General features: G+C 35.5%; 2 protein-coding genes across 3 annotated transcripts in view; both read right to left on the minus strand.

The window, feature by feature from the left end:
* Positions 1–308: 308 nt before the first annotated feature.
* kcnj11 (potassium inwardly rectifying channel subfamily J member 11) lies at positions 309–3832 on the minus strand. The gene has a single exon (XM_051099734.1). The coding sequence runs from the start codon at positions 3169–3171 to the stop codon at positions 2029–2031; it is 1143 nt and encodes a 380-aa protein (XP_050955691.1). The 5' UTR covers positions 3172–3832; the 3' UTR covers positions 309–2028.
* Positions 3833–5295: 1463 nt separating this feature from the next.
* abcc8 (ATP-binding cassette, sub-family C (CFTR/MRP), member 8) overlaps positions 5296–27608 on the minus strand; it is an 82338-nt gene continuing 60025 nt past the window's right edge. Inside the window, exons 21-40 of one of the 2 annotated variants that reach the window (XM_051099731.1) lie at positions 26777–26861; positions 26265–26345; positions 26057–26194; positions 25020–25145; positions 24234–24330; positions 20053–20300; positions 16999–17165; positions 16471–16540; positions 16196–16353; positions 13016–13108; positions 12804–12906; positions 12575–12688; positions 12374–12494; positions 12057–12187; positions 11438–11516; positions 11235–11343; positions 10773–10876; positions 7967–8100; positions 5737–5799; positions 5296–5590 (exon numbers count right to left, since the gene is read on the minus strand). In XM_051099731.1, the coding sequence (XP_050955688.1) occupies positions 5453–5590; positions 5737–5799; positions 7967–8100; positions 10773–10876; positions 11235–11343; positions 11438–11516; positions 12057–12187; positions 12374–12494; positions 12575–12688; positions 12804–12906; positions 13016–13108; positions 16196–16353; positions 16471–16540; positions 16999–17165; positions 20053–20300; positions 24234–24330; positions 25020–25145; positions 26057–26194; positions 26265–26345; positions 26777–26861 (2359 nt within the window). In that variant the 3' untranslated portion in view covers positions 5296–5452. The remainder of the gene's footprint in view (positions 5591–5736; positions 5800–7966; positions 8101–10772; positions 10877–11234; positions 11344–11437; positions 11517–12056; positions 12188–12373; positions 12495–12574; positions 12689–12803; positions 12907–13015; positions 13109–16195; positions 16354–16470; positions 16541–16998; positions 17166–20052; positions 20301–24233; positions 24331–25019; positions 25146–26056; positions 26195–26264; positions 26346–26776; positions 26862–27608) is intronic. The other variant, XM_051099732.1, reaches the window with a different exon arrangement.

Consider the following 27608-nt stretch of genomic DNA (forward strand, 5'->3'; position numbering starts at 1 on the left):
GGGTCAGTGGCATTGTTTGTGCTTCCTGTAAACAGTCTATTAATAATATGTGGGTCATCTTCACAATGTCTAGTACTTCTTGGTGTGGGCCACAAGATGGAAGCGTTTCTCAAGCAAGACGCAGTGAAGCATAAACCTGGCATACGATTTTTTAAAGGCTCATGAATATTGATTAATGTTAATCACTGGGCAGGTCGGGACGGTTGCCAAGCAACGTCATTCTAATTATATTCTGGTAAATCAGAGTCACGTAATTAATATTCATAAGGTAAACCTTTAGCTCTACTGTAGTGTAGGAGAATCAGGAATACAGTACAAATAAACAGGCTGGTTTATTTATATAACAAGGCAGGCATGAAACAGGGATTTTATGCTTTCTTAAAGCACGTGCAATCATTCAACACCCTGAGACCTTCATTCAAACGTGCGTATCTCTCAACAAGAGAGCTTTATATGAAGAAAACACGTATTCAGTGCATCTGTATTTCCTAAAACTGATTATCCTCAATAAAATATATAATATTGATGTAGTATTGCTGTAGTGTTTAACTGTACATACAAACGTGGTATTTAAGCATTAACCTCCTGAGACTTACCAGTAGACATGTGAACAGTTTTGTTGATATAAATAATTATTTAAAATATTTTGAAGAGATCTCAGATTAAAATGTAGATTAAATATGCAATTAAAATATTAAACTAATATATGCATTAATTATGTATTATTACAGTTAATTATTATGATGTAATGCATGAGTATAGAGAAAGCAAATATATAAAAATATTACAAAATAATTTCTATTTTTATTTAATGTTAATTTTTAATATATTTATATTAATTGTAGTAATAATAATTAAAGAGGTCTCAGATTAAATTTCTATTCTTTAAAAACTGATTAAAATAATAAATATTAAACTAAAAATATATTCATAGTTATAAATTGTTACAATACTATGAATGTGTGTGTATATATACAACAGGCAGCATATATAAAATATCAAATCTAAAAATATTTGAATACGTAACTTTAAATTACAAATTAAATATTAGCTGTGTGTGTATACATTAAATGTAACATTAAAATGATATTTAATATATGAAATATTTCAGATCTGTTTTAAAGAAGACTCAAGGCTGCATTTATTTGATTAAAAATACAGAAAAAAAACTGTAAAATTGCAAAATGTTATTACAATATAAAATAATGGTTTCTATTTGAATATAATTTAAAATTGTATTTTTTTCTGTGATGCAAAGCTGAATTCAGCATCATTACTCCAGTCTTCAGTGTCACATGATCCTTCAGAAATCATTCTACTATGCTGATTTATTCATATGGCAGAACACACTGATTTATTTATTTATTTTATTTTATTTATTTTTTCAACCTGTAATACTTTTGTACACTTGAGTCCTTTGATAAATAAAAAGTTAAAAAAAACATTTAAAGATCATTTATTCAAAACATTAATCTCTTCTAACAAACATAAGTCTTTATATTGTTAGTTAAAGTTATCACTTTAACACACCCTTGCTGAATAAAAGTATTAATTTCTTTCAAAGAAACAGAGAATAAAAATGGACTAACCCAAACTTTTGAACGGTAGTATATATTGTTTGAAAATATTTCTATTTTAAATAGATGCTGTTCTTTTAAAATGTAAAAATTTTCCTGAAAGAAAACCTATTACAGGTTCCGAAAATCAAATTTTAAGCAGCACAACTGTTTCCAACATTGATAATAAATCAGGATATTAGAATGATTCCTGAAAAATCACGTGACATTAAAGACTGGAGTAATGATGCTGAAAATTCAGCTTTGATCACAAGAATAAATTCAATTTTAATGCATATTATTTACATCATATGCATTTTACATCATAACAATATTTCACAATATTACCTTTTTCTGTATTTTTGATGGAAAAAAGGCAACCTATAACTAGAATACAGTTTTATATATATATATATACATTAAAAAGTCAAACCGTTTCGCTGTGTCTCAGGAGGTTAATGACAGAGTAAATTCACAGATCTGTGCTGTTTTGAGGTTTAATTCTCCTCCTCAATGACGCGCTGCTGCTCGACTCGTGCAGTTTGAATCTCTCCATTCCTCCCGCCTCATCCAGTGCGCGGGCGCTGCAGCTCGGCGTCGCCACTCTCACGGTGTTTCCAAACTTAGAATAGTCCACGGCGTACATCCCATCCTCCTCAGACACCGTGGGCACAAACCTCTGGCCCCACAGTATCTCCTCGGACAGGTAAGAGGTCCGCGCTTGGGTGGTGATGCCGGTGGTCTCCACCACCCCCTCCAGGACGACGATCACCTCGATGTCCTCACGCTGCAGATCCGCCGCCGACAAATCATACAGAGGGCTGTTTTTGTCAATGACGTGGCTGATGATGAGGGGAGACACCAGGAAGATGCTGTTGGTGCCCACCGGGTTGTCCATCTGGATGTCGATCTGGTCCAAAGGCACGATCTCGCCTTCGCTGGTGATGGTTTTGCGCACCACCTGCATGTGCACGGTGGCACTGATGATCATGCTCTTCCTCAAGTCGCCAAGGCGAAACATGAAGCACAGGTTGTTGTTTCGAACCGTTATAACCGCGTGTTTGCTGAAGATGAGCGTTTCCGCTCGCCGGTTCGCCTGCGCTGTTTTCATGAAGATGCATCCTAGCATGATGGCATTGATCACCAGACCTACTATGTTTTGAAGGATCAGTATCACGATGGCCGAGACGCACTCCTCGGTGATCATCCGCCCGCCAAAACCGATAGTCACCTGCACTTCGATGGAGAACAGAAACGCGGAGGAGAACGAGTGGATGTCCGTTACGCACGGCACAAAGTCCTCACCTTTCGCGTCCAGATCTCCGTGCGCGAACGCGATGAGCCACCAGATCATCCCGAACAGGAGCCAACTGCACAGGAACGACATAGTGAAGATCAAAAGCGTGTGAAGCCATTTTAAGTCCACTAGAGTAGTGAAGACGTCCTGGAGAAAGCGTCCTTGTTCGCGAATGTTCGTGTGCGCGACGTTGCACGTTCCGTTCTTGGCGACGAATCGCGCTTTCCGCGATTTAGCCTTGAATTTAGGCTGTAGCACATTCTCCGCCAAGCGGGTCAGCAGGTAATCCTCGGGAATGAGTCCTTTTCTCGACAACATAGCTGGTCCATGCTATAACTTCGTTGTAGCGTGGCTCATCTCTGTTTTCTTTCCGCACAAACTCTCGGTCCCGGGCACTGCGTGCGCGCACTCGCTCACTGGAGGTGAGGAGGGTCCCGTGGGAAGACGCCACTTTTAGTGCTCCGGCTGCCGCTGCCCGTCAATTGCAACCGGATATTTTCTCGCACATCCTCAGATGTGACTTTGGGCCGGACAGAAAGACGCGCTCAGCACAGGGCATGCGTGCTAAACGCGAGCTTTAACACAGTTAAAACCCGCTCTGCGTTAACAATTAAACCACACACTAGACTGGACTACTGTACACTACTGTACTTGTGTCATAGTGAGGACTCCAGTTCCAAAGAGACACATATACTGTAATAGGCTATAGTAAACAATGCTGTACAGTTCGCTTACAGTTATTAAAAAGAGCATTACTGATTTGATTTTTTAAAAATAATTTCTAATTTATTAACCTCAACCTATTAAAATATCAATATCTAATCAATAATATAATTATCAAAATGTAATTTAAAATATAGATTTTCTAACTTTGTATCCTAAGCCTTTAAAAAAGAGCATTATTAATAATATAATATAATATAATGTGATGTAATAATGTTTCTAACTTTATAACTCACTCTATTAAAAAAGAGCATTATATATATTATTTTATTTTCTGACTTAACCTAATCTATTAAAAAGAACATTACATTAATATATTATTTACATTTTCAAGTAATTTATAGGTTTTTATCATAAAAACCATATATTATATTATATTATATTATATTATATATTTTGTTAGTTTCTGACTTTTTAACCTATTAAAATTAACATTATTATATTTCTTATACCCAACCTATTAAAAATATAATCATGTTTTTGTTATTATATTAATAATAAAGTTGTTTATCATAAAATTATAACTAAATTAAATTATATAAAATTTGTAAATAATTTCTAGGCTTTTAACATAAAAGGCATACGTTATATTTTATTATATTATATTATATTATATTACATTTTGTTAATTTCCAGCTTTTTAACCTAATCTGCTAAAAATGAGCAGTGTTATATATTTTTTAATAATTTCTAACTTTTTAACCCAACCTATTAAAAAAAGTTTTTTATTATTACATGAATATTAAAGTTGTTTATTATAAATTATGAATGATAATCAAATTAAATTAAATTATCTAAAAATTGTAAATAATTTCTAGGTTTGTAACAAAAAAGCATATATTATAATATATTATATTATATTATATTATATTACATTATATTATATATTTTGTTCAATTTTAACATTTTAACCTAATCTATTAAAAGAGTATTATTATGTATATTTTAATAATTTCTAACTTAATAATAATGTCTCTATTATTAAATTAATATTAAAGTTGTTTATCATTATTATGAAATGATAATTCAATTAAATTATATAAAATTTGTAAATAATTTTTAGGTTTGTAACAAAATTACATATTAAATTATATTAAAATTACATATTATTCTATTCTATTCTATTCTATTCTATTTTATTCTATTCTATTTTGTTCATATTCAACTTTTTAACCTAGCCTATTACAAAATTTTTTTTTTACAAAAAAAACATTAAAGTTATTATAAATTCTGAAACAATTAAATTAAATTATATAAAATTTGTAAATAATTTCTAGGTTTGTAACAAAATTACATAATAAATTACATAATATAATACAATATAATATAATATTTTGTTCATTTTCAACTTTTTAACCTAGCCTATTAAAAAGAGCATTATGAACATATTTTTATTATTTTATACATTTCTAACTTTTAACCATAATGTTGAAAAGAGCATTATATATTATATTATATTATATTATATTGTATTATATTATATTATATTATATATTAACTTTTTGAACCTAACCTACTAAAAAAAAGCATTACATATTGTTTTTGCTTCCAACTTTAACCTAATCTATTTAAAAAAAAAAAGTATTATTATTGCATTATGTAATATATTTTTATATAATTTCTACTATATAATTCTATACATCTTTTACTATAGACAACTGTAAAACACTATAGCTTCCTGTACTACTCTTATCGACTGACACATTAAGCAATATCAAAAATAGAGGAAAAATTCAAAGAGAGCATGCAGGTTGTTTATATATATATTTTTTATTAATAAATGATTAACATTTTATTTACAAATGTGATGATAATCGCAGTAATAAATTATTGATTATTCATGGTACAATTGCACTTTCAGTGGAGGGTCTCTGGTTTATTTATCGGCTCTGACGAACGACGCAAACACGCTGTCCTCTTGATTGAGGAGAACCTGTGGCTTGTCAAACTCCAGAATGACGCCTCTCTTCATCACAATCACAAGGTCTGCATTCAGGATGGTGTGCACACGATGCTGTGGAAAAACACACAATGATGTTCAAACGAGGGATAAATGCCTCTCAATCATTAAAAGCATTCAATGGTCGTCATGCTGTCAGACTTCATCCACAGCCACACTTTAAATATTAAAGTCAGAAAGCAACCTAATAGGGGACTTACGGCAATGGTGACCACAGTTCTGTCGGCGAAGGCAGTCATAACAACTTTTTGTAGAATGCTCTCCTATTAAAAAAAAAAGAGCGTTATTAATATAACAATATAATATAATATCATGTAGTTTTTTATACTTTCATACTTTAGAACCTAACCTAACCTATAAAAAGAGTTTTTTTTGGTTTGTTTTTATAGCATAACCTAGAAAAGAGCATTAAAGAGCATGTAACTTTTTAACCTAACATTAAAAGAATATATTATATTACATTACATTACATTATATATTTTTTAATTTTAATCATTTCTAAGCTTTAACCTAACATATTAAAAAGTGCATTATATATTATATTATATTATATATCTGTTTTTATAATTTCATATCTTTAAACCGCAAAGAGCATTATTAACATAATTAATATATATTTTTTTAATTTTAACATTAAAAACATATATTAAAAAGTGCATTATTATATTATATTATATTATATTATATTATATATTGTTTTAACAATTTCTAAGCTTTAACCTAACATATTAAACAGTGCATTATATTATATTATATTATATTACATTTTAATAATTTCTAAACTTTAACCTAACCTATTAAAAAGAGCATTAAAGATCATCTAACTTTTTAACCTAACATTAAAAGACCATTATATTATTATATTATATTATATTATATTATATTATATTATATTACATTACATTACATTACATTATATTATATTATATTTTAATAATTTCTAAACTTTAACCTAACCTATTAAAAAGAGCATTAAAGAGCATCTAACTTTTTAACCTAACATTAAAAGACCAGTATATTATATTATGTTTTAACAATTTATAAGCTTTAACCTAACATTAATATTAATGTTAGATTAAATTACTTACTGAAATTAATATAATTAATTTAATTAATTACTAATATTAAATTATATATTATATTATATTACATTATATTATATACTGTATATTATATTACATTTTAATAATTTCTAAGATTTAACCTAACCTATTAAAAAGAGCATTATTCATATATAATAATTTATAATCTAACTTTAACCTAACAAAAAAATTAAAAAGTGCATTATATTATATTATTTTATATTATATTATATTATATTTTAATAATTTCTAAGCTTTAACCTAACATATTAAAAAGTGCATTATATTATATTATTTTATATTATATTATATTATATTTTAATAATTTCTAAGCTTTAACCTAACATATTAAAAAGTGCATTATATTATATTATTTTATATTATATTATATTATATTTTAATAATTTCTAAGCTTTAACCTAACATATTAAAAAGTGCATTATATTATATTATATTATATTATATATTTGTTTTATAATTTCAAAACTTTAACCAGCAAAGAGCATTAACATAATACATATTTTTATAAGCTAACATTAACCGAACATATTAAAAAGTGCATTATATTATATTATATTATATTATATAATTATTATATTATAATTTATTTTATTTCTTTTTAACCTACCTATTAAAGAAACAATAGTATTGATATATATATATATATATATATATATATATATATATATATATATTTTTTTTTTTTTAACCTAGCATATTAAAAACAGCACTATAATATAATGCACTTTTTTTATCCAACATTTAAACCTAACTAAATCAGCATTATTTATTTATATATATATATATATATATATATATATATATATATATATACACACACATAATCTTTATTGTTTAAAATAGTCTTCTTAAATTGCATTTCTCCAATATATGTATTTACAAATTATTAGTAGTAGTAGTAGTAGTACAATTTAAATGAAGATTTAATTGAAAAGTTAACATGAATTTCGGTATATCACTTTATATATATATATGTGTGTGTGCTTTATCAATGGCTTATATTCATGCTGCTATGCCATTTTTATATCAAATTCGTAATATCAGTCTGTAGGTGGTGTATAAACACCAGCACTTCTCACACAGGCGCTTTCCTTTCATTTTGAATCAGTCAAATTGACCCTCACTGTGTGTCTGTTCCTCTATTAAACTCATCCAGTGCGTTTAGCACAGCCACGCTTCATTTATTCAGAGAGATGAAGGCAGAGGAGAAGAGTGCTTGAGAACAGAGTGAAGTGAATCTAGGTCTTGGCCCCTGGGGTGTTCCTTCTACCTCTCAGACTCTCTATTGTACTTGTAAACACTCACAAACACACACAGAGACACACACCGTAGCCATGTCTATGGAAGCAGTGGCCTCGTCCATAATCAGAATACTGCTCTTCCGCACGAATGCGCGCGCCAGACAGAACAGCTGACGCTGCCCCTGGCTGAAGTTCTCCCCACCTTCAGTTATTATGGCATCTGAAACGCAAGATGAAAGATCATCAATCATTTTTTCAGATAGCTTATCTATCGCAGATTAAACGCAGGTTTTTATTTTTCAGAGTGAAATGTTGCTCCAGCTGGTTTGATGTCCAGAGGTGACAGCTGACTGCACGCTCCGTTTGATGTGTTTCCATTTAGAAATGTCACCGTTTTTCTGCCAGTCACTCCAGATGAGATACAAACTCTGCATGGGACTGTCGAGAGGGGTAGACTAGCTCATTCATTCATAAAATCTTAACTCTATATGCCTCTAAGCGTTTTAGCCATACTAATATCAGTATCTGCACCAAACGGCATTTTTGCGCAGTTTGGGCCTAAAACTGAGGTGTTTTTTTCCTCTATACTCGGACTATATCGTATTATATGAGCCATAAAAGCTTGATGTATCAATAAAGAGTGTTTTAAAGAAGGTTTAAAGGATTAGTTCACTTCTAGAATAATAATATCCTGATAATTTACTCAACACCAGGTCATCCAAGATATTTAGATCTTATTCTTTATTCAGCTGAAAAGAAATGAAGGTTTTTGAGGAAAACATTCCAGGGTTTTTCTCCATATGGTGGACTTCAATGGTGGCCAATGTGTAGAAGGTCCAAACTGCAGTTTCAGTGCAGCTTCAAAGGGCTCTACACGATCCCAGCCAAGGAATAAGGGTCTTATCTAGTGAAGCGATTAACCATTTTCTAAATAAAACAAAAATTTCTATACTTTTTAACCACAAATGCTTGTTTTGCACTAGCTGGACTTCATGCATTACGCGATCACGTTGGAAAGGTAATGCGTGACGTAGGTGGAAGTACCAACTCAGTGTTTACAAAGTGAACATGCAAAGAAAGTCAAACACCCTTTACACCCCAATAATGTGATATTTAGCGCGTGGAATGCGAATTTTACCAGGGGAACCCCACCAAAACAACGTGTGAATGCGATTTCTAATGAGGACCTCCCTCAAAACACAATTGGACTTGTTTCAGGGTTCGTACAAATACTGTAAAATGAAATTCCAGAACTTTTAAGGACTTTTCAAACACTACTTTTTACGATTTTAATTTACCTTCTTTTCTTCTTTCTTTGTTTTGTTTTTATAACTGCTTTAACTGTTTGATGTTTTCTACTGTTTAAGTAAAAAAAAAAATCTGAAAAAAGATTCACGAAATCTAGATCTGAAACATGATTCGCCATATGCACTCCAAAGTTCCGAACTGGATCAAATTGTTCGCGAACCCACAAAAACCCCCCGATCTGAATCAAATGATTTGCGAACCCACACAACAATCCCGATCTAAATCCAATGATTCATGATTCGTGCTCCAAGGGTCCAGTCTAAATCATTTGAAGTCCCAATCTAAATCAAATGATTTGTAATATGAAAAATTCCGCTTTTAATCAAATAATTCGCAAAACACAATTTGAAGTCCCGATCTAAATCAAATGATTCATGAGTCATGCTCCTAGGTTCCAATCTAAAGCAAAAGATTCACAAACCAGCTCCAAGGTTCTGGTCTAAATCAAATGATTCCCGATCCACACTATGAAGTCCCAATCTGTATGATGATTCACAAACCATTCAGATCAGGACTCGGAACGCTGGATTGCAAATCATTTGACTTGGGTCGGAACGTATCGTGAATCATTTAATTTGAATCATTCAGTTCACAAAATGACTTAGATTGGAACTGGTTTGTGAATCATTTGGAACTGGTTTGTGTATCATTTTGTGAATTGAATGATTTAAATCCGCTCTAAATCAAATGATTCACAATACGTAATTTGAAGTTCCGATCTGACACAAATGATCTGCGATACGCGATCCAATTAGAGGGCTCCGAAACAATAAATCATTTTGTGACAGTATAGTTGAACTGATTTGGAGTTTCTAAAAGCTCTGTTTCACATATATCACAATGCATGCTTTTTAAAATCATTAAAAATATCAAGCGATATCGAAAATTCGAAAATGAATGGCTCTTTTAATCTGGCTTTTGCTAGTGAATCGCTTAAAATGAATAACAGAAGTCGCGTAAAGCGTAAATGAATTGCATTTAGCAATTCAAAGCATGTTGACAAAATTCAAGCACTTTTCAAGTACCTCTTTAGGAATATTGCTATTTTTAAGGGTTTTCCAGGCCTTACATTTCAAAAAGTCAAATTCAAGCACTTCAAATATTTAGTAATTGGGTGGGTTTTGTTGTGAAAACCTGGCAACCCTAAACACAGAGCTGGTGCAAGACAAGAATTGCGGTTAAAAAAGTATGTAAATGTTTATTTTTTAGAAAATTACTGATCTTTTCACTAGGTAAGACCCTTATTCCTTGGCTGGGATCGTGTAGAGCCCTTTGAAGCTGCATTAAAACTGCAATTTGGACCTTTAACCTGTTGATCCCCATTAAAGTCCACTATATAGAGAAAAATCCTGGAATGTTTTCCTCAAAAACCTTCATTTCTTTTCTGAGAAAAGAAAGACATGAACATCTTGGATGGCATGGGGGTGAGTAAATTATCAGGAAATCAGGATTCTTCTTAGTTATTTCGTATATCAGACTTTACAGAAGGGATTTTCTTTTACATTCCGCAGAAGAAGAAAAAGTGATGGTTTGGAAGTTAAGTGATGACAAAATTGACCATATCTGGCATGTTTTATGTCTTACCTAGTCCTCCAGGCAGGGTTTTAACTACTGGTTTGAGTTGTGCGATTTCTAACGCCTCCCACAGCATGCTGTCTGTAGCCTTCATCTCTGGATCTAGATTAAAACTGAACAGAAGAAGATGAGGTGTTATAAAACTTCATTACACATTCAGCGTGCCCTAGAAATCCTTGCATTCTTCAGTCCCATAGCTATGTGTGATGAGGCTTTTAAAAACACTGGAACGGGACAGAAATGAATTCATTTCACTCTGCTGTTGCTGTGGTACATTGAGAGAGAAAATGGTAGTGATAAATAATATATGAATGCTTATTTATGCTCGTCTGTCTTCCATTCATAATGTACATTATGTATGGCTTGCAAAATCATATCTCATGTATTAATTTCAAACTGATTATGTTGTTCGAATGTTGATTATTTGTGTCAATATCATTGACTCGTGCAGTATTGGGTTTCATGACGCACCGGATGGTTCCGCTGAATAAGAAGGGATCTTGCAGAATAATAGAGAAGCGCGACCTCAGTGTCTGAAGAGGCAGCTTTGCTATATCGATGTCATCGATGATTATTCGCCCTGTTAAATTGTACAGACTTAAATTCCACACCATATATTATGCATACTCTGTCATCTAAATTAGCATTAGATTGAACTAGAAAAAATTAGTCACCTTCAAATGTGTCCACCATCCGGAAGAAGGCTAGCGAGAAAGACGACTTGCCACTTCCTGTTCTGCCACAGATTCCAACCTATAACACATTAACACAACAAATGATTTTTGTTAGTTTTAAGTCAACCTTTAGTAATCATATTTTAGATTTTAATGTTAACATTTGTGCAAAATTACAATATTTATTACTTTCATTTGTTTGAAATGTAATTTAAAAAATATATATTTTAAACATAATTTAAATACATATTAAAAATAAAATTCAAAAGAGTAAACATATTATATAGTAAAATATTAACATGAAATATGATTCATATATACAAATTATTGTTCAGTAATATCACGTAATTTAATATTACAATAAAGTAATAAAGCCCTATATATATATATATATATATTATTAAATTAGGATATCTGGATATTTCCAATATATTTTTAATTAGTGATAGTTGGTATATATGTAAATATTTAAAACAATATATATTATATATGGTGCATATATTCTCATATATATATATATATATATATATATATATATATATATATATAAAAGTGGTATTTCAATTGATATTTGTCTTAAGTGCTTTTGACTTCAATTACATCAGACTGGCAGTTGTACCTTTTGTCCTGGGCTGATGTGGGCATTGACATGTTTGAGGACCGGCTTCAGGGTGCTGTCGTACCTCACGCTCAGATTCTGGATCTGAATCTCGCCCCGCTGAGGCCAACCCTCAGGAACCTGAGACGCCGCTGAGAGACAAACATTTAACCAAAGAGAAAAGAGGCGTAAGCTATACAGAGACAGACTGAAACTGAGAAACAAGGAAATGAAGGAGACAAATGCTGAGTGTACAACTCCAGTGAAAATGAGCCTCAAAGTGAAGGGCGAAGCGGCTGTAGTCAATAAACGTGGCTTGTGATACTCATGATACTCACACAGCAAACCTTCGTAGTTTTCAGGTTCAGTCTTCAGCAGAGCTTTTATCTTCTTTACAGCTCCCAACTGCACCTCCATGTCGGCCAGATTACGCACCATCCAGTTTAAATAATTAGACACCTGAGAGATAATATACACACACAGAAGTTATCCAATATTACTGATGGACAATGTGTAGACAGGTACGGATGTGATCTTACCATGAGGGCATATGTGAGTCCCAGCCCCACCAGCCCCGTTGACAGATGATTGTACAAGGAGTTTGTGATGGACGCCACAGCTGCTATTAAGACAATACAGGCCCCAATGTACTCCTGCAGGAGATGCAACAATATCACAGTTACCGCTGAGTCCATTTTAAGCAGCATTTATTTTTACGTTCACAGAAACTGAAACTATCAGTAAGGACACAATGACTTATAAACGCACCATTCGAACCTCCAGCCAGCGATTGGCCGCTGTGAGGAAGAGAGAGGCCATGTTATTGGCATCTGTGAACTCTAGAAGTCTCTGTCTGAATCTAGGCTCATACCTGTGAGAGAAAAGTACCAGAAGAATGTGTTTAAACAGAAGGCATTTAGCAGATGCTTTTAACCTAAAGAAGACCGACAGGGTCAAGAGATCAACATCGTTCTGCGCACCTGAACGCTCTGATGGTTGTGAGCCCCTCTACTGTCTCAGAGAAATGTGAGAGCAGAGGAAGCTGTGTGCCGTCTTCTAATTGCTGGAGATCTCTGCAAATACACACAGTTAAACATCTCAGTGCTTAAAGGGAACCCTGGGTATTAAGACTTGTGTGTCTTAATGTAACATGAATGATGTCTCTTACTGAAATATATAGTAGAAAACCCATTCGATTTACAATTTTTTTTTAAATCCATATTGTTTTATACATATTTTGGACTATGGGGGTTGTCATTATTTCAGTGATGTGAAATGCTTGCACTCAATGAGCTACTGGCGCTAGCTGTTGCTATTTTTACTGCAACACAATTCAGAAAATTAAATACTGATACGACACCACATTGAGCAGCTTTTGGTTGTAATTTTCAGTCAAACAGCAACAAGAGAACCGATGTAAGTCTTCACTGATTTCCTAGCGATAAGAAGAGGAGAAAAGAATGGGAAGATGCCTGTGGACGAATAAAACTTCCCAAAGATCTGCGTCTTTGTTCTCTCAACTTTAGACTGATGCCTTTGAGGCCTTTAGTAGACCACAGCTATTAAAAAAAAAGCTTAGAAATGGCAGAGACAAGAAACACTAGATGCCATCCTGACAGGACGTAAACATGCAGACGCTTTTCATGACGCCGCAGCCACTGAAGGAGTTTCTTAGTGTGGATTTCACTCAATATTCAGGGGTGTTTAGACTCTTTAGAGAAAAATCTATGGTACGGCATTTGGTTTAAGCCTACGCTTATATCCATCGCCACCTGTACGCTCATTCAGTAGCTGTGGCATTGTATCAGTATTTTATTTTCCGAGTTGTGTTGCAGTAAAAATAACAACAGGTAGTGCCAGTAGCCCACTGAGTGCAATGTTTCACGCCATCAAAATAATGGCACCCCCACAGTCCAAAATATGTATTGAACAATGTTGATTTTTTAAACGACGTAAATCTTTCATGGGTTTTCTAAGACATATTTCAGTAAGAGACATTGTTTATGTTATATTAAACCATACAGGTCTTAATATAGTTCACCCAAAAATTAAAATTCTATCATTAATTACTCACCCTCATGTTGTTCCAAACCCGTAAGACCTTCGTTCATCTTCAGAACACAATTAAAGATATTTTTGATTAAATCCAAGATGTCTCTGACCCTCCCATAGACAGCAAGGGTACTACAACGTTCAAAGCCCAGAAAAGTACCAAAATGATTGACAAAGTAGTCCATATGACATCAGTGGTTCAACTGAAATTGAACAAAGCTACTATGAGTTTTTGCGCAAAGAAATAAAAAATATTGACTTTATTCCACATTTTCATCTCCACAGCTCCACCTGTTGACACATGTTCATGAGAGTATGTTACCAATACCCGGATCAATAGCTTTCATACAGTGTGTCATTCTCCGCGTGCGTGTTCAACGTCATAACGCTGGATCTGGGTCATAGACCTCTCGGGTTTCATCAAAAATATCTTCAAATGTGTTTCGAAGATGAACAAAGGTCTTATGGATTTGGAACAACATGAGGGTGAATAATTAATGACAGAATTTTCATTTTTAAGTGAACCCTGAAAATGAAAAATCTTTTTTCCTCCCCTTATGTCATCTCAGATGTATATGAAGTTCTCTCTTCAGATGAACACAAATTAAGATTTTTAGGCAAACAATCCATCTTTGTGAGTTCATACATGTACATACAACCATCACGACAGTAATCCATACAACCCTAGTGGATGAATCAATGAATCAAAATAAACTACGACTATAACGACTATAAAGCATCACTTCCTGCTAACTGTTGAACAGGCATTCAAGAGAGGGTTGAGTTTACGCTTCAGAAGTTGCTGCACTGAAACTTGCATAAGAAATGATGTTCATCTTTGCTTCCACATCATTTCTCACACGAGCTTCACAACAAGCTTTAAACACACTTCACTGCATGCTTGTATCATACTTTACAAAGCACCGTCAAGTGTAAACTTGACTGTCTTATAAATATTTTAAACGTTTAACTGTAAATAATTACATCGTACATGCATTCACGAGAGTGTCAAGTTCATGTTGTGTGACTTATCACTTTTCTTTCACGCTTGCACTTTACAACATGCTTACATTTACTTCAAATGTAATTTCAGCATTGTAAAGCTTGTGTAAGTGATGTGCCTTTGTTAGCATCACTTTTCAAGTGAGTTTCATAACATGCTTAGACTTTACAACGCACTTATGTTTACGCCAAGTGTCCAAACTCCGTCATGCAAAAGAACAGCATTGTAATGTCTCATGTAAGCTTCACAACGAGCTTATGCTTACTTTATACTTCACAGCATTCTAATGTTTATGTCAAGCATAAACGTGAAGCTATTGTAAATGAATGTACGGCAGTTGTAATGGTTTATAGTTGTTGTTTTTTTGTTTTTTTTTTTACTCAAGGTGAGTATCATTGATACCAATATTACTCTCTGAAATTTTTTTTCTTCCTAATATTTACCATTGATTATAGCCATACAACATTACAGTATAACTGAGAGCTATCAACCGTAACATTTGTGCACTTGGCCGCTCATTTAAAGTACTCTAAATTCACTAACATCAGAATGATGTTAAGAACAAATTCATGTACGTACGAACGTGTTGTGAATTAGGTGTAGACTTTTCGTAAGAAGTTCCCCTGCACATACAAATACAAAATAATCCACACAATTATTAGTCAATGAGACCCACTGATTCATCCATTGGGGTCATATGAATTATAGTCATGATGGCTGTGTGTGCTTTTTTGAGCATCAGCTTTTGAAAGCCCATTGGAATTGCCATCATATGGACTATTTCTGATGGATTACCTTCTAAAATCTTTATTTGTATTCATCTGAAGAAAGAAAGTCATGCACATCTGGGACAGCATGAGGGTGAGTAAATAAGAGCATTTTCATGTTTGGGTGAACTTTCTCTTGAGATTAAAGTATTAGTTATTGAGATTAAATCTGTGACTGAATTCTAAATTATCCTATAATTATCTAGATTAAAAAGCTCCAAATTACACATGAATACATGCATTTTACCAATATTTTGATACAATATGATTCCTAGAATAAATATTAAATCAAGCAAAACAAGTCTAGACAAAACACTGCAAGAGACGTTTTTGGTTACTTTGATGCGACTCTGAAGTATTTCTGGATGAAATAGCAGGCGATGGCCAGCGGTGCGACTACGATGAGGAAAACTGGCGTGACGTACGAGATCACACCTAGAGCTGACACACACAGCAGCGTGGAGCGACTCAAACACTCCAGAGTGGCGGGAATGTGCTGAAACATAAAGAAACAGAAATATTCATATGCAGTTATTTAAAAGCTATTGCTAGTCGATCAAGGAAATAATATTATTTACAGAAACACATTTGATTTGGTATCGAAACATCATACCTGATCTATCGTATTGGTATCAGAAGAGAAGCGGTTTAATATGCTTGCTAAAGGAGTGGTTTCAAAGAGTCTGAAAAGCAAAAGAAGTAAAGAATTTAAAAGAAACTTTAGCCAAAGGCTACTTTTCTCAACATATTTAACTATTTGTTTTATTTAGTTAATTAGCTTTTCATCAACTCATGAACCCAGTTTGGGAAACCTTCCCTAAAGAAGCAACTAGTTAGAGATTTATCATATCACCCTGCCTGTCCAGATGTCCTCCCGTGAGCACTTAGAGTGTTACCAAGTCGCTAAATCTCCCAAACATTGTTTGCTTTGTTAAATGAGCCATAGAGAAGGTACACAGACAAAGAGCAATAAAACAAGACACACATAAACTCTCTCTCTTGTGCTAACACTAGCCACCCACCTCATATTCTCTCATCGAATACATACCCACACACACCGTGACTCAGTCATGACAAATTATACACAACATGCAATAACATTCCACATGAACACTGTAGGAATATGAAGGTTTAGATGTACCTCATTGGGGCAAGGATAATATTATTGAGCAGATTGTGGTGCAGTTCTTTTGCCACCCGGAGGCCTGTCCACTCCACCGCCACTGATGTGGCCAGACAGAGTACGATACCCAGACAGCACAGCAGACTGAACACCAGCAGGTATGACGAGTGACTAAAACCAACATCCTGTGGGGAGAACAATGCTGACACTTAAAAAACATCAACTCGCTTGGTATCCACATGAGTTGAAGTCAGAATACTTTGCAAAGCACAATCTTACAATCTTGCAAAGCCTATATCTGCCACAATCTTGAAGGGTTGCCATGTCCACTTATTATAAGTAATGCTTCTTAAGTGTCTTTGGGTTTGTTATTTGGCTTTATTATATCAAGACCAGACAACACATTTAAATAACCCACTGACAACTAGCTATTCAGTTTGGGTCCATAAACACCACATAAAGTTTCTGTAAATGCGGTTGCCGCTACCTGAGTTTTCTGGAGTCAATTCGGTTGTAAAATGTGATTAGCACTCCTGTAAATTTCTGTGTGATGTGTATACGACAGAATTAAGCATTTAAGGGAACCCAAGGTACACTGTAAAAAACAACTTGTTTAGTCAACTTAAAATAATTTGTAAAATAAATTTGTAAGTTCAGTCAACTCAAAAAAAAAGTTTATTCAACTTAAAGAGACAACTTAGATATTTGAATTGAATCAACTTCAAATTTTAAGGCAGCTGGGTTACTTACCCATCTGTTAAGTTTAACAAACACAAATATTTAAGCTTACTTAGTACAACTTAACATTTCAAGTTGACTAAACTTATTTTAGTTTACTGAACTTACAATTTTAAGGCAGCAGGGTAACAAATTATTTTGAGGTGACTCAACAAATGTTTTTTTTTTTTTTTTTTTTTTTTTACAGTGTATTAAGACTTAAATGGCTGTTAATAAAGTAAATGATGTCTCTTGTTGAAATATGTAGTAGGAAACTCAAAGATTTACGTTATTGAAAAAATCCACATCATTTCATACATATTTTGGACTATGGGGGGGCGCCATTATTTCAATGACATAAAATGGTTGCACCCGATGAGCTACTGCCACTACCTGTTGCTATTTTTACCGCAATACAACTCGGAAAATAAAATACTGATACAACGCCAAATTGTGTGGCTCTTGGTTCTAATTTTCTGTCGAAGGGAAATGATTTACGTCTTCACTGCTTTCATAGCATTAAGAAGAGGAGAAAAGAATCGGAAGATGCCTGTGGACGAATAAAACATCCTAAAGACCTGCATCTTTATTCTCTCCACTTTAGCCCTGATGCCTTTGAGGCTTTTAGTGGACCACAGCTACTTAAAGAGCTTACAAACAGCAGAGACAAGAAACGCTAGATGCCATCCTGGTGGGATGTAAATATGCCAACGCTTTTTATAACGCTGCAGCCACTGAAGGAGTTTCTCAGCGTGGATTTCACTCAATATCCAGGGGTGTTCAGACTCCTTGTGGGAAAAAATCGATGGTGCAGCATTTGGTTTAAGCCTACGCTTATATCATCGCCACCTGTAGGCTTTTTCAGTAGCTGTCATTATTGTATCAGTATTTTATTTTCGGAGTTGTGTTGTGGTAAAAATAGCAACAGGTAGTAGCAGTAGCTCACCGAGTGCAACTATTTCATGTCATAGAAACAATGGCACCCCCCACAGTCCAAAATATGTATCAAAAACGATGTGGATTTTTTAAATAGCGTCAATCTTTCATGGGTTTTCGATGACATAGTTCAGAAAGAGATATCAATTATGTTACATTGTCTTTTGTTATATTGCTCTTCTGAAAGTGATTCCAACAATATTGTTTTCTCTGTCTTTATCATTATAGTTTTGTTGTAGACTTCCCAATTCTCACAGAATTAGAACGATTATTAACACTTTATTGTTATCAATATTGTCTTGGATATGAAAGGCCTAAAGTGTATTTACCTACAAGCTGCAAAAATCCATACCACCGCTAAGCAGGCAAATCATTTAAATTAGACACAAAGACTGAGGACTTTCTGACTGATGTACTGCAACCCTCCAAATGCTAATTGTACATGCTGAAGAAATAACAAACTGAAAGAAAATCAATCAAGCAATCACGACGACTAAAAGGCTATTCATTACCGCAGAACTCCAGCAGCGAACATCAATGATGAGAATTAACTTAAAAACATAAGAACTAATTAGTGGAAAATCTAAATCAGGGTTAAGTCTACTTTGCATTCTGCACGGCTGTTTAAAATGCGCTGAGCAGTGATGGAGAATTAAGTATTGATCGGAATGAACTGGTTTGTGAAAATACAGAAAATAGGTTGATACGTTGCCCTGTAGTGTCTCTGCTCAAGAGGAGCATGTGGAGTGGAAAAAAATTAGATTTTTTGCACTTATCGCACAGAACAGCTGTGTGCAACAGAATCCCGTGGGACGGTGAGGATATTTAAGCAAAACCCTTGTGCAGGACCTGTGTCCAATGATCTAAAGGACCACCGACTAAGCAGCACAATTTTAACCATCTGACCGAGTCAAGCTGAGGTTTATTAGATAAATGTCCTCGCCTCTAACCCTGAACAACTGGAGTCTAGCCTTACTGTGTTATCTGAGCTGTCAGAGCACATGCTAGCTCCAGGCTAAGCCCACCACAACATGCTCTTCCTCAGTGACAAGGGTGGTCTATTAATAAAGTGAGAAGTCTGGCACTTAACACCATCTCTTGTCTTTTCCTTTGTGCTATTTTCAGCATTTATGTGCCTCAGGCCTGTAGGACATTACAAATCTGGCATATTTAGCATGGAAAACTTTAATAATTATCACAAGCAGCCAATGTAATAATGCATCTGAGCTGTCCAAGGTTGAGGAACCGTGCCACTTCAGCAGGTGCAAATCATAAATTATGTAGATCTTCTACACTCCGCCTAAATCATTCATGAGGGCATACACTTTTCTAAGCAGAAATCAAAGCATGTTTCAGATGTTCACTTTTAAGCAAATTTGATCAGAATATCATAAAGACAGCCACCTTGTCTATCTTTACCTGCACTAGGGAGCAGTTGTGTGCAGCTGCATCGATTTTGGCTGTGATGACTTTGGACGTCCAGTGAGCGAGCCAGTAGTCGATGGCCACCAAAAGAGAGTGTTTGAGCAGCTGGGACAGCAGGAGCAGGAGAAGCAGGAGGAGGCCTGCTGAGCTCAGGTACGTCCCACAGGATCTCCATGGGATGGTGGCTCTGTGCCTCATCACTCGAGACAGGTTATCTTCTTCATCGCTCTCCGCAGACTGTTCTATATATATATAAAAGGAATGATGAGTATTGAACTGAACAGGTATTGAACATACAAAACATGTGACAACTTGTCCTATCCCAGAAAGACAAATGAACAGACAGACATACAAATAGATCATGTGACAACTTGTCCCTTCTGACAGTTATATAAAATATCCTTGTCCACAGTTCAATCATTTAAACAAGTGCAGACTTGAACTGTAGGGAGCCACTTGCTGCTCTAAATTTAAAAAGCAGCGTCATGCTGCCATTTTAAAAACACAAGTGTAGGTGGATGGCAAAGAGAGGAGAGATATAGAAAGGAATAAACATAAGAAAAAGGCTGCAAAGCCCACAGGCATGTAACACTTGGACCATGCCAGGAATACCCTTGAGTACTTGCTAGCGCAGCACATTAGCCCTCATGAAGGGAAACAACGTGCTACAACCCACTATGGTTTAAGCACTCAGCACAATCTCAATGCTGAGGAGACAGAACCATCCCTACATTCATTATTCATTCATTCCAGTGTGGTCTGGAACGTCAGCAGATGATAAATGTTTTTGCTCTCTCTCTCCCATGATACAACTAAAACTGAAACTGAATCCAACTAAATCTGCTACTTTTAATGGGAGTTGAAGCCAACCAACCAAGCCTGAACCCTTGGTTGAGGATGATGAAAAGGGCGATTCCACAGAGAAAACAATCGAAGCGTGGAGTCTATTATTTTGTAAGTTACTGTAGTGATAAGGCCAACTTATCAATATAGATTCAGTACTGGAGTATATTAAAATTTGGCCAACTGCCACATGACTGGCGCTCAGCCTATATCTGCCATCTAGAGAATACTCAATTACTGTAAATCATTATTTCCCTCCAGCCCATGAACACAGGATCTCTTCGATGCACTGAATCTGCAGACAAATACCTAACAGCAGGGTGTCCAATCCTGCTCCTGGAGGGCCACTTTCCTGAAGAGTGATCTAGTGATCTGGTGATCCTGGAGACCTTGATTAGCTGGTTCAAATGTGTCTGATTAGGACTGGAGCTGAACTCTGATGGATAGTGCTCTTCAGGATCAGGTTTGGACACCCCTGATTTACAGACCTTATGCCAGAGTTCCTCAAAGCTTGCCCTGGAGGGCCAGTGCACTGTAGAGTTTAGCTCCAACCCTGATCAAACTCACCTACCTGTGATTTTCTAATGATCCTGAAGACATTAATTAGCATGCTTAGGTGTGTCTGATTCAGGTTAGAGCTAAACTCTGCAGGAAAGTGGATCTCGTGGGCCAGATTTGAGGATCCCTGCTGTCTTCAAGTCTTCCTGTGAAGTTCCTACTTACAAATTAACTACAAATGTGTGTTTGGTGTGTAATTGATGCTTTATCTTACATAGTAAGGCAGGGGTGTCCAATCCTGCTTCTGGAGGGTGTGGCATTACAAATTTAAGAATCTGTTTAAAATCTGCTGGTTGTACATCCCGACATAACATCACATGAAAACTAAGGTGATGTACATTGTATTGGGCATTCAATGTGAACATGATGACAATGATTATTTTAGTTAGTTTCCAGTGAAGGGGTTCTGCAGTGGTGGACAGTCACAAAGACTTTAGTGACTTTTACTTTTACTTCACTACCTTCCAAAGCATAAGATCATACTTTTTACTTCACTACATTTCATTAAAACATATCATTACTCCTTATAGCAGGGATGCTCAACCCTGTTTCTGGAGATCTACCTTCCTGCAGAGTACAGCTCCACTCCTGATCCACGAACTGGGTTTGAGAAGAAAAAAAAAATCATTTTGAAAATGTAATTACATTTTTCTTAAAATGTCCTTCCTAACTTCAGGCCTTATTCTCATATAATATATAACTGTGATGTTCTACAAAACAACAAGCTTTAAAACACTTTCTTACTGGTGAAAAGATGGTCAAATCTGTTTTCTGTCAGGTACATCGCAGTGTAAGCCTCGTAGTGAACGTTACTACATCACTCTCGTCAACGTAGTACAACAAAAATATACCTTGACTCCATATAGTGGTTATTTAGGGAAAATCCCAGGTATTTTGAGCAATAGGATTTAAAAATAAAAAATTAAATTAATTAGCCTATATAAAATCTAAATCTAAATAAATAAATCTATCAGTACTTTTTTACTTAAGTACATTAAAAAAATTGAGTACTTTTGTACTTTCACCCAAGTAAAATTGAAAAAAAAAGGAGAACTTTAACTTTTACTGGAGTATTATTTTTTATACATATCTGTACTTTTACTCCTGTGATATAACTATGTGTGAATGTTTACATGGCTCTAGTTCTTGTGACCAGGTGCTGCTTAAACCATTTGGGGTACTGTAATCTTTAGGGACTAAGTTTGCTGGAGCTCACAGTAGGGGGTAATTTCCTGTATTGTCTTTAGATGTTTTGGTTAAGTGGTCATCCCTGAGGTCGACACCTTTAAAGTCTGCCCACTGAATGCCTTTAAAATACAACATATGCCTGCCCTAGTCAGACTTTGATGACTAAAGTGCCACACAAGACGCTGTCAATACAGAAACCGGCTAAAGAAATACCAAGAGTCTACTGGTCTTTCCTACAAGGGCCAGTGAGTTTAGCTCCAACCTGCTCAAACAAACCAGGCTGAATGTTTTTAGCAGAGGTTCTGAAGACCTGGATTAGTTCAGGAATGTTTAATTAGGGTTGGAGCTAAACTCTGCAGGACAGTGGCCCTCCAGGTTTAGAACTGGACAACCCTGTAGTAAGGAGCTGCTTCGAGAAGGTGAACATCAAGAAAGCAGCAAAAGCAAATATACCCATAACTGTCCCGTTACCAAACTTGATCAAGTTTTAAAATGTTCACATCCTGGTGCATATGTAACCCCTCCATTCCTAATTGCCCAACTCTAGAACTCGGGTCACCGACATCGGAGGCAGGTGCACTAACAAGGATGCAAAGGACCGAGCCCCTAGCTTCAGTCACTAATGTGCCTCTCGAGATCAAGGGATTGAGGCTTATCTGCACAGCACTTACCAACTGGCCTCCATTACACTCAGCCCCCTAAACCTCACTCTCATCCGGGACACAGCATCAATGTTACCCCTCTGGTCCCGTTCTCTGGGCAGGCTAAAAAGGCCGCTAAAGATCGCAGCCCCTAGCGTCAGCTGTGCACCTCTTGAGATCAGGGGAGTGAAGTTTACCTGCTGGCCAGCTGGCCTTCGTTACACATAAAACAACAAAAACATAAAGCTTAAACAACTACGGTCTTATTCTCCCTACCCTTTCAAAGAGTTTAGCTCCATCCCTAAACAAAAACAGCTAAACCAGCTAATTAAGGTGTTCAGAATTACTGAAAGATTACAGGCAGGTGTGTTTAAGCAGGGCTGTAACTGGAGTCTGCAGGAAGACAGCCCTCCAAAAGCACGGTTGGCTACCTCTGCTCTATACCAACAGTAATCTGCTCACTGCAGGCAGAGACCTCTGGATGATGCCAATATGTTGCCCTGTTCCACTCGGAAGGATCGTATTTCTTAATTACAGATTCATTACAATGCTCAGTCTAGGCTTGTCACCAAAACCAGAGACCTCAGCCATCTGTCAGTGCATTTCGGGCTTCCTGACAGGTGGTGAGGGTGGGCATCCAAACATCTTGGCATCAGGACTTGCAGAGGGTGTTGCAATCAGATAATTAGCCTTTTCAATGCTGCAGTCAGCAAAAACTGCAAAAAGGAACAAGAAGTAGTACTACACTCTTGTCACCCAGATCTTTAATGAAGATTTATGAGGATTCCTACAAGGGTCTTGCATAGTTAACAATGCAACAACCCATTTTCTTTTAATTGCAAGGCACTTGCAGGAAAAATATATTATTGTATCACATGAGCATGCAATACAAACTCTTCAAAAACACTTGTATTAATGTTTTGCCGCATGTTTATCTACTCTTACCTTCCTCTTCCTCCTCAGTCTTCAAAGCCTCTCTGGAGTACATGGCTCGCCTCAAGTTTTTTCTTTCCAGCACCGTCATATTCTCATCTACTGTCTCCTGGAACACAAAATAATGGAGAACAGGGTATTATGCTTAGCATATTTGGCTAGTTAAGCAGCATATATGAAATGTCACTTTGATTCTTTATATGATTAGTTTCCGATTCTTTGCCTGAGTATTTGGGTTTCTGAACAGGTACACTGAATAATAGTGACCTGAGATGAACTGTTCTGCAAGAACATCCTTACATCCTCCTGCAGTATAATGAAGGGGTCATCTGAGAACATCTGAAGATAGTTTTGGACCAAATACTGTACGATATGTCATGTAGAAGATAAACGGGAAGGGGCCTAATTCAGTTCCTTGAGGTACTTTGAAGTCCTGTTGCTTAAATGTATTTTTGAACACAAAAGACAGTTCAATAACCTGATTGGCAGCTCTGTTGGCCACTAGATGGCATATTCGACACTTGTTTAAAGACTTGTGTTTATTACAGTCACTGTTTTGTCTATTTAAGGCCCATTTTACATGCTTTTTCTTCTCAGTGTCTCTGCTGTGCCATCTTTTTGAGTGCCAAGCTTGTATTTTGTCAGCATAAACATAGAGATTAGTTCTCCAAACTCTCAAACAATACAAACAAATGTCAACAAAAAGGTCAAGTGAGTATTTGGCATTACAAAGCAAAACAAATGAACTTGCCCTTTAAATCGCTTTCTGTAGTATCTCATTAATTTTTTGTTGACTACCTTCTCAAATTCCTTGTCTTGTCTGTGCATCAGAGTCTTCCACTGCTCGAAGAGCTCAGGCTGAGAATTCTGGATGTCCTTTAACGTCCCTTCTGTCTGTATGCTGCCATCCTTCATTGCAATGATCTACAGATGAAACAACATTCAATTATTACTTCATTTTCCACATAAAAGAAGGTGGACATTTTTAGTGCCCCATGAGAAGTAAAGCCAATATTTAACAGCAAGCCTGTCCCTTTCTATTTGTCAGCTTAAAGTGGCTATGTCTAAATAACAGGGAGCTAAAAACTCTTTTCTGACCACTGGTGATTTATTGAGTGCCAGAAGGAGGAACACTTTAACAAGGCAATTCGTCACCCAGAGCCAGTGTGAGAGAGACGGTGGCTTTATTTATTTCTAATAACAAGGCTGATGATGACAACAAATCAACTTGAGGTTAGGTCGGGACAGGTAGAATAAGAGAATGATTTGCTTATTCTAAACCTGCAGTTGCCTTATTTGTGTTGAATGACACTGGTTTGGTCTGCAGTTTGAGTTCTCTCATTGCAAAAAGTGGCCAAATGGGAATTTAATTAGATTTTTCTGTAGACCAGATGGTCTATTTTATTCAATGTGATTTATAATGAATTGTGTTAGTAGGATCTGCAGCTGAAAATGTGATAGAAACCAAATTAATTCATCCTTTACAACAGGCGTGTATTAGACTATAAATAAAATACATTCCAACAGAAATAATTTCTGAGAGCTCCTCAGAAATGATTTCTATAGGTTCTGCAGATAGACTACAGATGATGAATGAAGGTGAATAATTCATAAATATAGCTCAGCCTTTGTGAGATTTGACTTTTAAATTAGGCTTCTACATCTCAGACCTCACCTTTTCTAGAATTACTTTACTTTTTCTCTTTGCCTTTCCAATATAACAGTCAGAAATTGAAGTCCTCCGTTCTGCCTAAGAGCAGCTTTAATCAATGATCTACCTATCAAAATTCTGGTTTAAATGACTTTCTACAAGGGAAGAACTTTAAGTCAAGTACCCAATCTGCATGTGGGAGATACTGTAGTTTGTGTGTCACAAGCACCACTGTCCTCTTCTCCTCCCTTAATAGTTTAAGAATGCCCTCCTGCATTAGGTGATCACTCAGATGAATGTCCAGCGCTGAGAACGGATCATCCTGTGATAAAAGAAAACATTAATTGACATCTCACTTTGATGTTTGTGTGTGTAAACAGATCTGGACTTACCAGGAACACCACATTGGTGGTTTGATAAAGAGCCCGAGCGACGCCAATTCGCTGCCTCTGGCCTCCAGAAAGAATAATGCCCTGAAAAGAGCAAAGAATTCGAAGAGGAATTTTACTGGCAAGGCTGTATTGATAAAATACCTCATTAGGAAGGGGACGGGGGTAGAAGTTGTTACGGTAACCGTACCACGCACACACACGGCATATGGATTGATCATGTCACTTTACATCACTTTAAATGAGGTGGAAGGCTGCTTTTAGGAACAACCTGAAAGCCTTTTACAACATCAGGCGGTCTTAAATGTGGCCTGAACTAAAAACCTGAGAGTAAACAAAAGAGACGGTGCCTTTTTAACAGCTGCCTAGATACTAAAACATGAAGAATATGTATTTTATCAGTGGAATTCAAAATGATATATTATAACTGAAACTCTACCATTTGCAGTACTAAAGCCATTCCAGATGGCTGGTAATGAAATGCGTCACCAAAGTCACATGGGCGGCACACTGACCCGCTCTCCGATCTCCGTCTGGTCCCCCTGGGGCAGGATGTCAATGTCCGGCTGGAGAGAACATGCTTCAATTACCGTTCTGTACCTGGAAACAACACAAGATATGAGACTGAAGCACAGCTGGCTAGACACTTAACACTATGGGGTAATCTAGCATTAGGACTTTTTGAAATATTGATGATGAAATAAAATTGGTTGTTAATAATGAATGAATGATTCTCTGCAAGGACTCTCTCACTGATGTAATAGCGTTTTACAGCATTAACACTTTCAATTAGTATACAAATTACAGATAAACACTCATAAAGTCACCGAAAGTAAGCCATTTAAGAATGAGGCCATAGTCCAAAAATGCTAATTTCCCTCCAAATGACCATTTAGATTTTAAGAAATATGTCTGTCCACAATAACATGAAAATATAAATGATACAATCACAGCCAATCAGAACACTTGTGGTGTTTCACATACAGCATACTAAATGTGACTGTTGACCAATAAGATTTCTTTGTTGGAGGATCTACCCAATAGAGTGCATAAGTGCCCACCCCTTTTTTAGCAGGAATGGTTCTGGAGGTATTTTTCCATTCATTTCTCCTAATAGGTATTAAAAAAAAAAAAAAAATGTTATAAGCCATGAAACAAGTCTAGTGGGTACGAGGTGAGTCATAGCATTACAAACTTTGAGTATTTGAAAAGTATTTGACAAAGATAAAAAGGTACAAGACTGTGTACATTACAGCTTTAAAGAACTACAATCCCAAGACCATAGCGAATGACATTAATTAAATTAATAATGACAGAGAAATAAAAAATGGTCATTTTAAATATACA

The sequence above is a fragment of the Labeo rohita genome, chromosome 25 (genome assembly GCF_022985175.1).
Source record: "Labeo rohita strain BAU-BD-2019 chromosome 25, IGBB_LRoh.1.0, whole genome shotgun sequence".
Taxonomy (NCBI): Eukaryota; Metazoa; Chordata; class Actinopteri; order Cypriniformes; family Cyprinidae; genus Labeo; species Labeo rohita.

Bases quoted from the DNA above. Each gene is read 5' to 3' on its own strand.
- kcnj11 (XM_051099734.1), bottom strand. From the start codon at position 3,171: ATGTTGTCGAGAAAAGGACTCATTCCCGAGGATTACCTGCTGACCCGC.